This window comes from Pseudorca crassidens, chromosome 2 (genome assembly GCF_039906515.1).
Source record: "Pseudorca crassidens isolate mPseCra1 chromosome 2, mPseCra1.hap1, whole genome shotgun sequence".
Taxonomy (NCBI): domain Eukaryota; kingdom Metazoa; phylum Chordata; class Mammalia; order Artiodactyla; family Delphinidae; genus Pseudorca; species Pseudorca crassidens.
The window spans coordinates 108,613,216-108,630,602 of record NC_090297.1 but is presented as its reverse complement, the minus strand read 5'-3'; the positions used below and the strand labels follow the sequence as shown (position 1 = coordinate 108,630,602).

The window sequence follows — 17,387 nt, the reverse complement described above, 5'->3', positions numbered from 1 at the left end:
AATATTCATGAAGAAGCATTTGCTTACTGGAAAGAGCATGAATTCAGTTCAAAGCTTTACCAGTTTCCATATGATTTTGAACACTTAGTCCAGTTTTTTCAAACAGGAATCAAAAATAGATCGCAACTCATTAGTGGGTTGTGAAACTGATTTAGCAGGGTGCAAAACAGTGTTTTTAAAAAGTGAAATAAAATAGAATAGAAAATATCAACATGCATTGACTATAGTAAGGGTAAGTATTGTTTCATGAAACCTTTATTTCAGTGAAGACATGTGTATGTGCTCTTCAGTGGTCCTGATTATAAAATCTATTTCTTACTGTGGGTTGAAGTAAAACAGTTTCAAAAAACAATGACTTAACCATTCTGAAGCTCAGTCTCCATAAAATAAAATCTCTTTCACAGGGTTGTAAGGAATAAATGAGGTAACGTTTGTATTCATACACAGTAGGAGCCTACAAGCAATAACTGCTAGTAGCTTCTTTTTCTTTTCTCTGAAAAAAAGCCCATAATATCTATGGTTCGGGAGAAAAATTACTCTTTATAATTTCTTTAACCATAGGGGTGTTTAAAATATAACTGGAGCTGTATTATGACCTGGGTCCTCTAGTTTTACCAACTTTTGATGAAGAAGCCAACTTCTTTCCCCAGTTTGATGACATTTAAATAAATAAATGACATTACTTGACGCTGTTGGTACTTTCCTGTTCTCACACCCCAAGGTGCCACATGCGTACATGCTTTCGCACCAAAGTAAGAGGCTTCACGTGCATACAGGACAGTATGGGGTTCCTATAGAGTCGCCACGTACATGGGTCATCCATGTACAACCATCTATACCTGTAGCAGCTCCCTGGGACCTAAGATAGAGGTAAGTGGTGTTTTTTTTCTATCGAAAGAGAATCTAAAAAATAGTTTCAGTGTGGTGAGAATATTATAAATGTTATGCTTTTAAATTAAATATGGGAAACAGAATAGCATTCAGTTTTATAATCTGACAAGGAGACAGGAGAAAAGAAAAGCAAACAGGAAGGGAAGGGAATAATTTAGTCAAAACATTTGTTTGTAAATATTTTATTAATTCATTTAAGAAAGATACTATTTTCCCAGAACAACTACGACAACAAACAATCAGACAATTGGCCCTGTTCTGCATTTTTGGAAATCTAATGCTTGACTGGATTCTCGTATCTGCTTCTGCATTCAATCTGTTGCTGTATCAACAAACATAAACATTTTTTCCTGTGGTAGAGACTAAGGATACAGCTAGGATACAAAGATAAATCCTCTCCTGCCTTGAGGAGCTCAGACTAGAGGAGGTTGGAGACCCAGAAATAGAGGGAAACAAAGAAAATTCCAAAAGAAGGCGGAAAGACAAAGTCATAAAGAGATGCACAGAAATTTACACATAAGAGCCCTTAGAGCTATGAACACAGAAAACTTGAAACAAAATCTTCTACCTAATAATACTGTGTGAGTGTGTGTATATGGGGTGGGGGTGGGTCTCAGTTAATAAAGGACTTATAACTGCTGTAGCTACAAAAAGTTCCTACTTAGTTTGAACAGAGATGTTACTGGAAAATAAAAAACTTCCTACTATAAAAAGTAAGCTTGTCACATCTCTTTTTACAGTGTTTCAAAAAGCCGTCTTACAGCCTTTGGGATCCCTATCCCTTGAGGGGATGGATGTGTGACATTTTAAACTCTAGGGTAAACCAGGGTCATCACCTCTCCATACTTGCCAGACAGCCGACTGGGAGCTGGCCAAGAGCTGCTTGGCCTGACAGATGGACTGGTGATTCCCCACGCCAGACGAGCGGTGACAAATTTAAACTATCTTTGGCACTCTTGGCCTCTTTGTCTGCTCATCTTTCCTTACTGTACTCCTGATTTAACCTAGCTTATCAACTTGCCCTCCCATGATATGAGCAAATTCCCTTCAGGATGCTCTCTCCTCTTTTTTCTTTGGCTGGATCATTTCTAGCAACTCTTCTTTGAGCTGGCTCACAGTATTTCTGAGAAACCTTTCACTCATTCATTCATTCATCATATGCAGAGTGGCCTTCTGTAATAATTAACAATATGTTCCTTCAGCAATCAGGTACCCCATTTGTTCTACTTTTGTACATACTGCACGTTTTACATAGATATTTTCAAGCTATTAATCTTTATTCTGCCTCCCGAACACTGAAGCAGTGATCCTCTTTCCTTTTGTCATGTATCCTATATTATTGTCTCAATAATAGTAATATAGTACTATGTATAGTAGTAACCTGTACTCTCTTTTAATCCTCACAAAATCCTGTAAAGTGTTAATATTCTCGGATCCACTTTGCAGACACAGAAACGGAGGTTCACAGAGGTTAAATCAGTCTTTCCAAATCAAACAGCCTTTAAGTGGCAGGGAAGGTGGCATCCAGGATCTGGGCTCAAACAACTAGCCCCAATGTAGAATATTAAGTAAGGCCCTGTGAGGGTTGGGACAGAGGTTCTGACGTAAAGGGTTCCTAGTCAATAAAGCTATCTGATAAATACACAAAAGCAACACCAGAAGTCCATTTGCGGGGCGTATTTTTTATTTGTTTAGTTTTATATGGTTTTGTTTCGTTTGGAAGGAGTGATTATGCCCTCCAAGCTTTTTTCATTTCACTCACCTCTCCCGACCTGGCCCTGTCCAGCCCCTCCCTGGCTGGATCGAGGTCCGGAGGCTGGAGGCCGAAGGCTGCCCAGGCAGGTGGTGACCTCGGAGGCAGAACCACCACCTCGAGTCGCGCCGCTAACGGCGAAAGACTGACGCTTTTGGACCGCGCCATTCCCCCCCAAGCGATAAGGGGCGTAATCTTGGCATCGTCCTTAAAGATGAGTAGGAAAAGGATAGTGAAGGTGACTATTTTCCCCGCCTGCCCTTTGTCTTTCTGCTGTCCAGCTGGATCCCCAGCGTCCATCCCCTGACCTGATTTACTTAAGGAAGTCGTGTGGAATAACGGAGGGGGAAAGCCATTGATTGCAATTACGGTAGCTCGGTTGCTAAGCCGAACGGGCTCATTTACATATAATTTGCATGTTCCTGTGCTTTCTGAAGTACGCGATAAGTCTGCACTCCTCTAACAGGGCACCGACGCCCGCCTGCCACACTGCTGCTCTCTGCTCTAGCCCGGGAGCCCCTTCCCCTTATCCAGCAAATTTTACTTCCCTTTCGGCTTCCTTAGCCTCGCGAACGCCGCCTCTTAAGTCCGCCTCCCAAAGGTTGGCCCCTCCTCCCACCCGTAAGCTCCTCTCTCCGTCTTCTCCTCCCTCCCCAGCTGCCAAATATCTCTTCCCCGCCCCCTTCTCTATTTCTGAACAGGCATGTTCCAGGCAGCTCACCCGACTCCCTACATTACTATGGGATCAGTAGGGTCCTGAGCGTCGGAGAAGCAAGAAAGCATAGTCCACGAAGAAGGGCCTGAACTCAGAAGAAAATCGAGATCTGCTGGGGATTTTTCTTTTTTTTTTTGGTCTTGGTTGTGCGAGGGAGGAAGAAAAAGTTGTGAGGCCCGGTCGAAAGTGAGGCAGCGCGAAGGCCCCCTCAGGCGGCGCCGAGGGCAGCCCCGGCAGCCGGGGCCTGGTGCAGCCGCCGCGGCCGCTGTCAGGGAAGCGCAGGCGGCCAATGGAACCCGGGAGCCGCCGCTGCTGCTGAGGCGGCGGTGTCGGCAGCCCGACCCCGACCGCCCGCACCCCCTCCGCCGGGGTCCCCCGGAGGTGAGCTCCTCCTACCCCTTGAGTGCCCCCTGCCCTGTGTGTGAAGGGGTCCCTCTCCCACCCTGTCCCGCACAGCGTCCCCCGCCCCCACACCTGGGTTTGACTACAAAACTGCCCTCCCGGTGGCAGCTGCACCCTGGGTTCCTTCTCCACCCTTTCTTCCCAAGCCTGGGGTCCTCCTCTGCTTTTTGGCTTCCTCTTCTGTTTAGCTCCTCCCTCTGCCCGGGGATTCCCCCCTCCCTCACTCTTATCCCTGTTGCCGCCGTCCCGAATTATTTTAAGTCGTCAACCCTTTCCACATCACGACGCCTTTTATAATGTCCATCCATGCTGTCTTTCCTCGTTGTCTGTGCTCCAGCCCCGAATCTTTCCATGGCCTCTGCCTTTACCCCTTTTCCTATTTTGTCCCTTTCCTCCGATGTCTCTATGCCACCCCAGCACTGGGTTCCCTTTTCCCTGATCTAAAGATTGTGGCCCTCTCTTCCTCTGCTGCTTCTGATTCCGTTACCCCACTGCCACCCACCCACCCAGCTCCTGGCTTCCAAGAATTGTCTGTTCCCTTCTCCTGAAGGGATCTAGGCTCTCCCCATCATTCCCAAAGTACTACTTACATTCTCCTTTGACCTTAAGCCTTACCCTTCTTCTCTGGAGTGCTTTATGATTCCTGTAACTTTCTTTAACTTCCCTCTACCCTTCCTCAATTCCCCCAACCTCTGGAGGTTTGTTTCTGTAGAGGAGAGATCTGACAGTGCCCCTTCCCATTCAGGATTTCCAACTTCAACACCTCCCTCGAGTTTCAAGGGTTTTGCTGATCCTTGTGACACTTGGTTCTGTTTTCCCTATGGTCTTTACGTGTTCTCTGTCATACTCTTTACCTTTACATACCACTTATTTCTGGATCAGCTAAACCTTGAGCTAAGAAGAAAATGTGTTGGGAGGAAGGGGAGCCTCAGCTGTCTCAGGCTTTTCTCTGGACAGTAGGGTGTTTCTGAAGGATGGAGCAAGTTTAAAAGAAGTTCCTATCAGATTACACTTCGTTGGAGGAACGAACAGTCCTGCATGGAAACTGAATGAGGTTGTGAGAAATTTTGTTTTGGATTATTTAATTTTAGGCTTGTCTTAAAGGGATCACAAATTGAGTCTCCTCCCACTCCTAAGAGGAATCAGTTTACTGTCTGTGGCTTCGCTAGAATGGTTTTGGTTGATTCCTTAAGAGTTTAGGCCTGGAGTGGGGTTGGTCAGGGGGTAACTGGGAAAAGGAACATGAGACAATGGAAAGAGCTTGTATATTCAGAATCAGGACTCCTGAGTTCAGCATGTGACTTCTTCACTTGACCTTTAGAAAGACTTTTTTTGGGAAAATGGTCCACTGTATAGGCATCAGTGCAGTAATAGGCTTATAGCAGGATGTGGGTTGGGGGAAAAAATTAGACTTATTTGTTTACAAAACATTCTGGGTTCCTCAGACACAAGGTATTTATGAGTAGTGATTTAGTTGTTCTGAGAATTTCCTTTCATTCTGGTCTCTCTGTTGGGCCTTTCTAGTCTTACAACCATGGGAGTAAATCAGTTTGAAAGACAAGCTCCAGGCCAGCTTCTTTGATCTGCCTTGCTTTTCTCCCCCACTGCTGTAAGTTGCTGACCACCTTTGCTGTTCCTCTTGTACTTGAGCCATAACTCCAGATTCTGTAGATGGAAAGTATGTTTGTGGGAAAGTCCTTTGAAGAAACTGGCTGGAAAAGAAAACTTGGAGTGAGTTAGGCCTTAGGAAACTAGTTGCTTCCTTGTATGCCATGTCTCTTGGCCTGCGATAGCGAAGAGAGCATATGAAGTTCCATTCATCTTCCTACTCTACGCCTGTTTGAAAGTCATCATGCTGCCTCATCCCACTTCTCCCTTTGTCTCCCTCCTCGTTAGCCGGTGTCCAATCTCATAATTCGCCTTTTTAGGAGCAGCTTCACTCCTTGGAAGCACCCCCAAAGAGAAGTCATATTTCCCCTAGTTTCCCTGCTTCCTTCTCAGCGCTGGGTCCACACTGCACAAGAACATGTTTGTTGAATGCCATCTAAAGCAGCAAATTGAGATTCTTTGATTTGGGGAAGAAGTTTGAGTGGGACCTCTCAGTAACTGGCATGAGACAAGAGAGGGCCTAGTTCAAGTGCATTTGGAGCTTGCAGCAGGAAGGAACAATTCAGAGAGAGGTGAGTGTACAGGTTGCTTTCTTTGCCATCTGTCTGTTACAGCAGGGGCTCCCAGAGCTGGCTTGGGCTGTCTGGCTGGAATCTGCTTATACCAGCTCTATAGTCCTGAACAGAATTCTCAGCCTGATTCAATATTGACTTAACTACCCAGAGACCACTGCTCTCCCTACCCTCCTGTTGGTAGCTTGAGAATGCCCTCTCCCCTGATGCCACCCTGCCTTGGGGCCTTGGGTAAGTGTTTACCTGGTTCCTGGTAGGGCTTGAGCCTGTTTGACTGCTCGGCTCTTTGTTTCTACAGGGAGAAGGTTGTACTCAATCTCCGTGTTTACCGTTAAGGTTAAGGGGGAAAGATGAACTCAGACCTCCTTAAAGAAGGGTTTGAGTTAAACCTTGAGACGTGAAGAGGAAATTCTCAACCACAGAACAGGCAGCTTAGGATGATTAGGAGTCTCTTTAGAAGAGCAACTTCTTTTAAAAATTACTACTAAAGGGCTTCCCTGGTGGCGGCAATGGTTGAGAGTCCGCCTGCCGATGCAGGGGACGCGGGTTCGTGCCCCGGTCTGGGAGGATCCCACATGCCCCAGAGTGGCTGGGCCCGTGAGCCACGGCCGCTGGGCCTGCGCAGCCGGAGCCTGTGATCCGCAACGGGAGAGGCCACAACAGTGAGAGGCCCGCAGACCGCAAAAAAAAAAAAAAAAAAAAATTACTACTAAAGGCATACATGCATTTGAACAAATCCAATTGTACTTAAAGAGTTTATAATGAAAATCAATACTCCCTTTCCCTTCATCCCTACTCCTAGAGTTAATGTCTTAATTATTTCAGTGTTTCTCTCTGACAGTTATTGCCATAGCCTTAGATAAAATGCTTGTGCCTTTGTTTCTTAGTTTATTAATTGTTACAAAAGAAGATTGCACTTTAGAAGATTCACACCTCTTGCTTATATATTGTCATTTTTATTTCTACCGGAAGCCTGTGTAACTTTTTTTTTTTTTGGCTGCGTTGGGTCTTTGTTGCTGCGCTCAGGCTTTCTCTAGTTGCAGTGAGTGGGGGCTACTCTTGCGGTGCGCAGGCTTCTCATCACGGTGGCTTCTCTTGTTGCAGAGCACGGGCTCTAGGCGTGCGGGCTTCAGTAGTTGTGGCACTTAGGCTCAGTAAGTAGTTGTGGTTCATGGGCTCTAGAGTGCAGGCTCAGTAGTTGTGGTGCACAGGCATAGTTGCTCCGCGGCATGTGGGATCTTCCCGGACCAGGGCTCGAACCAGTGCCCCTGCATTGGCAGGCGGATTCTTAACCACTGCACCACCGGGGAAGTCCCCTGTGTAACTTTAAATAACATATTTGAATCTTCTGTTCTTTCCATTAACTTTTAGTAACCTCTCTTAACTCTACCTTGTAGGATGAAGATATTGGCTCCACTACTCTTTTTTCCAATTCACATGATCCATCTCAAAGGGGTCTTTTTTTTTTTTTTTCCAAAGGGATCTTTTAAAAGGAAGTGGAAAATTGAGCTCACCTATCCGCTTGGAGGCAGAGTACTAAATTAGATGATCTCTTAAGGGTCATTCTATGAAAATACAGAAACATATAAAAATGTGAGGATTGGGGCTTCCCTGGTGGCGCAGTGGTTGAGAGTCCGCCTGCGGATGCAGGGGACATGGGTTCGAGCCCCGGTCCGGGAGGATCCCACATGCCGCGGAGCGGCTGGGCCCGTGAGCCATGGCCGCTGAGCCTGTGCGTCCGGAGCCTGTGCTCCGCAACGGGAGAGGCCACAACAGTGAGAGGCCCGCGTACCACAAAAAAAAAAAAAAAAAAGTGAGGATTGATCTGAAGCAATTGTATTTATCTAGTTCATGGAAAAAGATTTTAAGAAGGGAGTGGTGATTAACTGAGTGAGGAAATTGATTTGGGGCTCCTTATATCCTGTGCTACCAGAGAACAATCCACCAAGTCCTTTAACGGAGGCCATGGAGGGTTGTTTGCCTAGAATCTTTTGAGGTGATGAGAGGCGGGAAGCCATGTTAAGTGATAGCATTCCCTCCCCCCGAGTCTTCTGCAGACATTTACTTAAATGCTCAGTCACAGAACACATGCATATGTACCCTCTCTATCCTGTTTCACTGCTGCTGTTCTCTGCTTTGCCCTGAACAACCCTCTGATGCTCAGCTGAAGATTCCCTGCATTGCCCAGACATAACGTGTGGAGCCAGTCGGTTTTCAACATGCCCCCCACACCCCCCAACACACACCCCTTTCCTAGAAGCCAGCTGCTAGTCTGGGGCGGGTTGGCCTCTTCAGTTCCCTTCCAGTCTCCCTGGAAGGCCAGTTTAGGCTCCCAGTGTGAAATGTGGAGCCTCAGTTGTCTGAATGTCCTTGAGAGCTGTAGGAGTCATTTGATCCTAGAGGTCTGGATTTCCTTCTCTTGTGTTTTTCTTGTTCTCTGACTTATAAGGGGAAAGGTGGTGAATACAGAAACTGTTTCTTCCTTTTTCACTTTCTAGTCCTTTCACTCTCTTTAGAATAGTTACTTATCAAAGCTATATTTTCTTTGCATTTGAAAATGAATGAATTGATGTTGAGGACCATCTCTGGATTTAGGTTTGGGAGAATCCATTTCTTATTTCTTATTGCCTAAATTGCTAAATTTCCTTCAACTCCTCCTTTTCCCCATGACTTGCTTCAGATGCAGGCAGTTCCTGAGGCTCAGAAAGGCCAGGAGGGAGGCCTAGCTCCAGTTTGGTAGTTTCTAGTGGCAGAGCTGCCTATACCCGAGAGGAGTTTGGTTTTCCTCCTTCTCTTGACATTGTCTGTTCCCTGGATAGTAGAGGCTGCCAAATTGGGGACCTGTTCTATTCAGCGGGAAGTCCCCTGAATACTGTGATGTGGGATTTCTAACTGAGCCCTGGAATAAAAGAAATGATGGTCTCCTTTCTTTCCTTCCTGGTGCCAGTAATAATCCCAATTGTGACCATTTCCAAATCTTTTGTGTTTCCTAGTGAAGTCTGAGATGCTGTTTGTGGAGGATGTCTGAACTTCATTTCCCTTGCAACTTTTGAAAAGTGGATTTTTAGGAGCTTTTGGTGACTTGGAAGTCTCTGGAGTAGAGGAAAAGAGAAAAATGTGCCAAGCATAGAGAGATTGAGAAAAAAGAGTTGGTTGTATAAAGTGATTGAGGCTGTTGTGTGAGTTTCTAAGCAGACCTAAAAGGTAGTGGTCCCAGTTGAATTTGAGTGACCCTCTGGTGCAGAGTGTCCTACAAAGGTGCGGCAGGGAATGACTAAAGCTTCCTTCTTATTATTCCTGTGCAACCCATAGTTGCGAGTAGAGACAGGCACAGGCAGCCATGCTGGTTCTACTGCTCAGAGGGCACTGCCTAATTTGGGAGAGAGCATAGTGAAAGAGTTGCCACCTTTTTGCTGATCCCAAGCTCAAAACTGCATCAGAGAAATTACATTTGGGGATGAACTTCTTGCTTGACAGAGTTAGGAGAAAGATAAACCAAAGTAGCCATTTTTGATGCTTTCTGAGAACTTGAGTTCCCCATCTGTCTTCCTGTAAAACTTTAGTGGTTGACTGCTGGGAGTCAGGGAGCTGTACTATATAATGTTGGGCAAATGAAGGTAACCTTGAGTCTTAACATTTCAGAGGTGCAAGAAGAGGCACTGGAAGAGTGGCAGTGGAAACATGGGCTTTGCAGAGTGACTAGAGAATCTGTATCTTGAGCCTTCTTCCACTTACCCAAAGTATATGCAACCAGGTTCACTAGTGTCAAAGCTGATGTCACTATCAGTTGGAAATTACCTGCATTCCAGCTCCACAGTTGCTTCTGCCTTTCTCTTGCTCATGCTCTTGAGTGTGTCTTAGATTCCCTCTATTTGTATTTTTGTGAAAAGGCCTCTGAGTCCATTGCTGACTACAGCCAGACTCCAGAGCTGGGTTGATCTGACATTAACAGTGTGCCTCTCCCAGTCCTTGCTTTGAAGTTTCCTCCTCTTCTGCACTGATTCTCCTGATTTGGATTTGGTGAGGCTCTGAAGAATCATTCTAGAACGGCAATGGCTTTTATCAACAGTGTTCTCTCGCTGACTTCCCTTCTGAGAGTCCCTCCAGAGAGGGATTCTTGGTTATGTGATTCCTGCCCCTCCCTGTTCTTTGGACTTTCTAGACACATGAGTCCCAGCCTGATATCTTTTTGCCTTCTCACAGCCTCTTCAGTTCTTGGGGTGTATGTATGAGAATGGGGAAAGTAGTGTTGGGATAATTGTTTTGGAAGAGTCTCAAGTAACGAGTATTAACTGCAATTCACTTTCCTTATAAACAACGTGTGTGTGCACACGCATTGTTTACTAACCTTTTAGGTGATTAGGATTCAACTAGCATTTGTTAAGTACTGCTGTGCACCAGGGACTCTGTTAGATCCCTTTACACACATAAAGTTATTTATTCTACACAGCAACAATAAGAAGTAGATATGTTTTTCCCATTTTGCAATTGAGGAAACTGAAACTTAGAAGATAATGTGGTTTGTATAAGTTTACACATCTCATAATGGCAGAGCCAGGATTTAGAGCCTCAGCCTATTTGACTCCAAGTTCAGGAGTTTTTCCACTCTCCTGCAGCTGCCACTGCACTTGAGAAAGGGAGAATGATGTCATGAAGTCAGACGAACAGAGAAACGGCACAGTTCAGCAGGGATGATGGTTGTTTTAGAGCTTTTTCTTCTCAGTGAAGCCTGGTATGGTATTTCTTGGGAACTTTGAGTCTAAAAGGGAAGGTAAGAAATTATCTGTAACTAGAAAAATACATGAAGATTTTAACACTAAATACAGGTGAGATGTTCAGAACCAGTGTATGGAGTGTTATATGAGTAAGAAAATACAGTTCAAAGAGGAAAAGGAAAAGGTTATTGGCAGGCATTTAAAGGGAGATATGGAGATAGAAAAGCATTTGAAGAGTTGGGGACAAGGGAATTAAAACCAGAATTGCTTCCCAGTCTACCTGAAGAATTTGTAAACCTATATGAACAAAACATATAAAGCAGCATTCTGCAAATACAAGTTAAGAATAAAGGCTAAGCTGAGTAACTAAGTGCAGAAGGAATGAAGAGTAATGTAGCAATCAGAAGTGGAGGGAGGTAGTCAGGGAAAGCTTCCTGGGAGGAGAGGACTTTTCATCTGATTTTGAATGAGTCCAGGAAGACATAAAGAGAGGAGGTGCCAGGGAAGGTTTCATGGCGAAGGGAAGACCTGAGGATGGCACCACTAACCAGTGTGTGTACGTGTCTCCCTTTCTGTTCCTTTCTCCCTCCCTCCTTCCTTCCGTAGCCTGGAAGCTCGAAGTCTGGCTGTGGCCATGGGGGACACGGTAGTGGAGCCTGCCCCACTGAAGCCAACTTCTGAGCCCACTCCTGGCCCATCAGGGAACAATGGGGGCTCCTTGCTAAGTGTCATCACGGAGGGGGTCGGGGAACTATCAGTGATTGACCCTGAGGTGGCCCAGAAGGCCTGCCAGGAGGTGCTGGAGAAAGTCAAGCTTTTGCATGGAGGCGTGGCCATCTCTAGCAGAGGCACCCCACTGGAGTTGGTCAATGGGGATGGTGTGGACAGTGAGATCCGTTGCCTGGACGATCCACCCTCTCAGATAAGGGAGGAGGAAGATGAGATGGGGGCCACAGTGGCCTCGGGCACAGCCAAGGGAGCAAGAAGGCGGCGGCAGAACAACTCAGCTAAACAGTCTTGGCTGCTGAGGCTGTTTGAGTCGAAACTATTTGACATCTCCATGGCCATTTCATACCTGTATAACTCCAAGGAGCCTGGAGTGCAAGCGTACATCGGCAACCGGCTCTTCTGCTTTCGTAATGAGGACGTGGACTTCTATTTGCCCCAGTTGCTTAACATGTACATTCACATGGATGAGGACGTGGGTGATGCCATCAAGCCCTACATCGTCCACCGTTGCCGCCAGAGCATTAACTTTTCTCTCCAGTGTGCCCTGTTGCTGGGGGCCTACTCTTCAGACATGCACATTTCCACTCAACGACACTCCCGCGGGACCAAGCTCCGGAAGCTAATCCTCTCAGATGAGCTGAAGCCAGCTCACCGAAAGAGGGAGCTGCCCTCCTTGAGCCCAGCCCCTGACACAGGGCTGTCTCCCTCTAAAAGGACTCACCAGCGCTCTAAGTCAGATGCCACCGCCAGCATAAGTCTCAGCAGCAACCTGAAACGAACAGCCAGCAATCCTAAAGTGGAGAATGAGGATGAGGTAAAATTCCCGGGAGGGACAGGGGTAAGCAAGGTGGCATGGAGCCAGGATGTCTGACATAGGGTTCCTCTGTCCTTTTCTCTCCGTTCCTCTGTTTCATTTCACTGATAAAAGCATGGAATGTTAGAATGGAAAAAGACCTTAGAATTCATGTATTCCAGCTGCCTCATTTTACAAAGGAAGAACTTGGAGACCCAGAGAGATAAAGTGACTTTCCTCAGGTCATATAGCTAACAGCAAGGCTGACACTCCTGACTCTGTCCAATGTGTTTTTACTAAACTGCACTTCCATTCTCTTACTGAGAACTGTGGCAGAGACCCTCCCCAGCCTGACTTGAAACCTGGGATATCTACCAGGACCTCTTAGAGCAGCAACCATGGGGGAGGAGAAGGGACCCTGTGTGTGAATTTTGTGTGTGCTGCGGGAGGGGAGATGTTAAGTAGAACCTCAGCTTCATTCTCCTAGCCACTCCTCCTCATAATCCCTCTCCCCCACTCCCTGAAGATCCTGCTGTTTGTTGACAGAAGGGTGAGGTTCATTCCCTATCATTGAGGCATCTGCAGAATGCCCTCCCACCCGCCTTTCCTTGGGGGAAAAGATGTCTTGTCTTTTTCCCATATCATTTGGGAGAAGCACAAAAGGAAGAGGGAAGCAGTCCTGGTAATAGAGTAAATCTTGGGCATACCCAGTGTCTAGTCAAGGACCTGAAACCTAAAGAAGAGAAAGCAGCAGTCAGGGTATCCCATTTAGGATATAGAGCAGGGATGAGATAAGCACATGAGTAGGTTATACCCACCTTTCATTCCATATCTGGACAGATAGCAGGGGAAGTTGCCCAGTGGACAACCAGTAGTATCAGTGACCTGATGTCCCAGCCAGACAATGGTGCCCCAGTCCCCACCCCCGACTCACCACCAGCCACGCTCCCATCCTGGCTGCCAGCCTAGCCTAGAAAAGAAGGGAGAAAAGAACGAGGAATTTGCGTTGTTGGAAAATGCATATAGTTGTGCTGGCATCTGCCTCTGTGGGGCACATAACCCACCCACGTTTTTGATACAATGGGACTTCTTTCAACTAGAGAGAGGTCAGAGTGACTAGGGAAGGGAAAAGACAAGAGCAGGGGAGACTACAGAGCCTGGTCTCTCTGGAAATTCGGTATTTTATTATGAGAATAATAGTGAAGCTAAAGGAACTAACATTTATTGAGCACTTACTACGCGCCAAGCATCACGTCAAATACTTTACACTTAATCCTCGCAACAACCCTAAGAGACAGGTATTATTTTACTATTGAGGAAACAGCTTAGAGCGGTTAGATGATTTGCCCCAGGTCTCTCAACCAGTGCATATCAGACCAGGCCTCAGCTGTCAGAGTCCATATGGGGAAGAACAGCCTAGGCCTTAGCCATGAAGGTTTCCACATCCATGCACAGGCAGAGCCCAAGTGTTCTCAGAACCAGAAGAGACCATTTTCATTTCTGGTTGAGCTTGGCAGGGCAGCCCAGGGTCATGAAGGGAGGCTGTTGCACAGCAAGAAGAATCATCCAGAGCCGGTGGGACTAAGGTCGTGAAGTGTTTGGGAGCTCCTCCTCTTGGGGCATCAGAGGGAGCCTGTATCAGTATGAGTGGGAGCAGCTGCAAGTGAATCCCTTGGTGCCTCTTGGCTTTTCTCTGCAGGCATTTTGTAATTCTCATCTTAGGACCAGAAAAACTGAGGCCTCTGGCTTTTCTTACTCTGTGTTGGTCCTCAGTCCCTCTTCCTTGCATCTAACTCCTGCCTAGGATGGGATTTGGGGTGATGCTGAGACACAGTTATTCCGTGAGTGCTTAAATCCTCTAGGTTGGCTTCTCCAGCTGCCATTCTTCCCAACCTGGCTCCTTTATCTTGGGTCAGTAGATCCAGGAAAGGAAGGAGATACCACGTCCCCAGGCACTCCCATGTTATCTGATGCTGGCAGAAAGAGACATCTGAATCCACTGTGTCTCCTCAGGAAATGTGAGAGTGAGAGTCACCAGGAGTCTAAGCATTGGAGTCTTCAGCACAGAGGTCTCTCCAAACCCCTTTGGCATTTTGAGGATACATCTTTCAAGGCCTTTGTCTCCCAAATACCAAGGGAATTGTTTTTCTTTCTTTCTAATACTCCTTCTCCCCATCATGCAACATTTATTCACTCAACATACAGCTCTTGAGCTTGTATACTGTGTGGAGCCCTGCACTAGAGGCAGTGGAGGATGTAGGATAAAATGCTGTCTTTCACTCCAGGAACTTACAAGGGAGTATGGAGATCGCATTAACTAGGAAATTGTTTACTTTGTGGCTCTTGATTTTGTATCCTGAAACTTCACTGAATTTATTAGTTCTAACAGTTTCTTGGTGGAGCTTGTGACTCTCTTGAAATGTTGATTCCTGCATATGAGGAGGAAGTATACAGCTTCCTAAAACAAAACATAATTATCTCAGGTCTGAGCAGAGACTCCAGAAGGAGAGACACACCGCTCCCCATCTCTTGCTTTCCTGTGGGTTCGGAGTTTAATCCTACTCTCCTGCCACCCGTAGGGAAGCTCAGGAGGGTGAAGAGAGGCCTCAAAGAAAAGGCCCAGGTGCTCATACAAGTCTCTTCCTGCCTGGGGTATCCCTACAGAGTTCTTCTCTGCCCAGATCTCACAGAAGGTTGTTTTCTTTTAATGAGGAATCCTTTACACTCTCCCCTGCATTCAGAGGGCTCTAGCACTGATTCCTTCCATCCCCCACCATTCTCCACCCTTCCAAGCCCACTCCTTCAAAGCAGTTTCTATCAGCCTAGTCAGGGAACTCTGTTCAGGCAGTTTTGCAGTTGTAACCAAATGGTAAATATTCTGGCATAGGGTTGGGGGTGCAGGGGGCAGTAATTTAGCTGCTAGCCCCGCACCCCACATAATGACACTTGTAGATCAGCTTTGTCTTCTCAGGGCTGTAACCTTTGTACAGAGAAATATGCTGCGTATCACACTGTAAGCCCCAGCAGGCCTTTCAGCCTAATAGAGTATGATGTCAGCTTCTTGGCCTCAAGCTTTTCTCCTTAGAGCTGACTCAGTTTGAGTGACTCAAGCCTACAGAGTAGGAGAGAGGAGCAGGTCATGATATAACTCCCTTCCCCCAAGGCTGTTAATGAGTCAGGACCGTCCTGTCTGTAGGAGAGTCAGCTGGAGCGTGGCTCATGGAACCAATATCCTGCCTGCTGTTCCTTCCCCACCCAGCTCATGAGTAAAAGTTGAACCAGTAAGTCACCATAGCCTCTAGCATCCTCGCCTCAATTCTCCCTCCCACCCCTGCCCAAAGCAGTTGTTGCCTTGGGAGAGTGTTCAGCTTGGCTTCTGCCTCAAAGTGCCCCTCTCCCTAGGTTCTTCAAAGAAAGACCTGACTAGAGGACCTCCAGCTAGAATAGAACTTAAACCGTGGAATTGAATTAAGTAGTTGCTTGAAACGCGGATTGCAGAGTAGCTCAGTGACCACTGCCCTCCTGCCCTGGGAGTTCCTTGGACTTCGTTTCTCAAGTCCAGGCTGCACATTTGTGTACATGTATTGCCCCTTGCTGCACATCTGTGTACACGTATTGCCCCTTCTTCCTGCTCTGGGAGACCTTCGTGGACAACGCAGGATGGGCCTGTGCACGAGCTGCAGCAGAGCCGCTGAATGAGCTTCAGTACCAGCCCTTTCCCCTGTTTTGCTTACAGACACCAGTAAGACATAGGAATGGGGTGAGGTTTTAGCTAAATCCCCTGGGCTGGGACTAGGACAGCTGCTGCTGCTCAGCTACTCAGCTTTCTCAGATGGATTCAGCTGGTACCTGGCTCCCCAACTTATGTCAAAAAAATTGTAATTTATTGAGTATCATGTGAAATACCCTGATAGGAAGCCTACAGAAGTTTGGTAGGTAAGAAAGTTATTCATCCTTAACTCCCAGCAGCATCTAGCCCAGAAGTTTCATGCTCATGGGTCCATGGTATCCCTTGTCACATGATTGAAGGTTGGGATTAGGTTTCCCAGGGTGATGATGAGGCTGATTAGAGAGGAGATGTACCTGGCACTGAAAGTTTAGCTCTTCTGCTTCCTCCTTGACGTTTCCAAGAAGCTGGAGGAACATGGGATTTCCAGCGTGGGGGCCATGAAGCTTGTTAAATTCAGTCTCTCGATGGTGGTCTCCATGGAGAAGGGGTTGGTTGAGAGCATGTGAGTGGATGAAGAGAAAGCAGGGAAGCTTGGCAGCGCGGTTACCTCCCTGAGGGATCCAGCTTTAGGATTTGTCCCAGAAGGAAGACTTGTGCAGGCAAGAATAGAAGGGAAGAAAGTGAAAAGCAGAGGACAGTGTCTCTTCACCCCTCCTGACCTCAAGGTTTGCACTAGCTTTCCAGCATCTTCCACAAGTGTCAAGATTCTGGGCAAGTGGCATTTGTGGGTTGACTTTCTTTCATTAAAGCGGAAAGGTAGAGAGCTACACAAGAGAAGCAGTTATGATCCAAGTTGGAGCTAAATTCTTTGCCTTTGTCTCTCTCCCTTCCCTCCCCGCCCCCTCCTTCTCCCCTTGCCCTCCGGCCCTTTCCCAGGAGCTCTCCTCCAGCACCGAGAGTATTGATATTTCATTCAGTTCCGTAAGTGGGGCCAGGCTGGGACTGGGTGGCAGGCTCCCCCCATGGCCGCATTTCCTCTCCGTCCCCAGGTCTTCTGAGTCCCCAGGCCAAGGCTGGAGTTAAAAGGTGCCTTTTCTTCCTGGGACATCAGCTCCTCCCTCCCAGACCTGGAGGAGCCCCCTGCTGTTTATTGCCAGTGCTCTGAGCCCAGGCTGAGTGGGGCTCAGCTGATCCTTCTCCCAGAGACAGCTGGGATGCAGTGCAACTCAGCCCCCAGCTCCTGGGTCTCTAGAGCAAACAGCTGGGAGAGAGGTAGAATTTATCCCTGGATTGGAGCCAAAAACTGCTTGGCAGGAAACCCTGAGGATCCTGTTTCTCCCACCCAGAACCCTTTCCCCATGGCTTGTGCCATCAGACCATCAAATACTTATTCAGTGTCTTCCAAATGCTAGGCCCTGTGCTGGGTGAGCTGACCCGAAAAGCAAACAGGATTTGGCCTGAAGGAAAGTTTTGCCTCCCCACAGCCAGTTTTCTTTTCAACTTCAACCACATTTCTTCCAGGTCTGAGTTCTTCCCTTT

The 17,387-nt window shown here is 47.0% G+C and overlaps 1 protein-coding gene across 10 annotated transcripts in view; it reads left to right on the top strand.

The window, feature by feature from the left end:
* Positions 1 to 2,849: 2,849 nt before the first annotated feature.
* PI4KB (phosphatidylinositol 4-kinase beta) overlaps positions 2,850 to 17,387 on the top strand; it is a 29,624-nt gene continuing 15,086 nt past the window's right edge. For 2 of the 10 annotated variants that reach the window (XM_067727746.1, XM_067727755.1), the window contains exons 1-5: positions 3,603 to 3,740; positions 5,690 to 5,941; positions 10,558 to 10,673; positions 11,263 to 12,199; positions 16,785 to 16,829. In XM_067727746.1, the coding sequence (XP_067583847.1) occupies positions 10,633 to 10,673; positions 11,263 to 12,199; positions 16,785 to 16,829 (1,023 nt within the window). In that variant the 5' untranslated portion in view covers positions 3,603 to 3,740; positions 5,690 to 5,941; positions 10,558 to 10,632. Of the gene's footprint in view, positions 3,015 to 3,601; positions 3,741 to 3,880; positions 4,816 to 5,689; positions 5,942 to 10,557; positions 10,713 to 11,262; positions 12,200 to 16,784; positions 16,830 to 17,387 lie in introns of those variants that run through there. The other 8 variants (XM_067727751.1, XM_067727749.1, XM_067727747.1 and 5 more) reach the window with 8 other exon arrangements.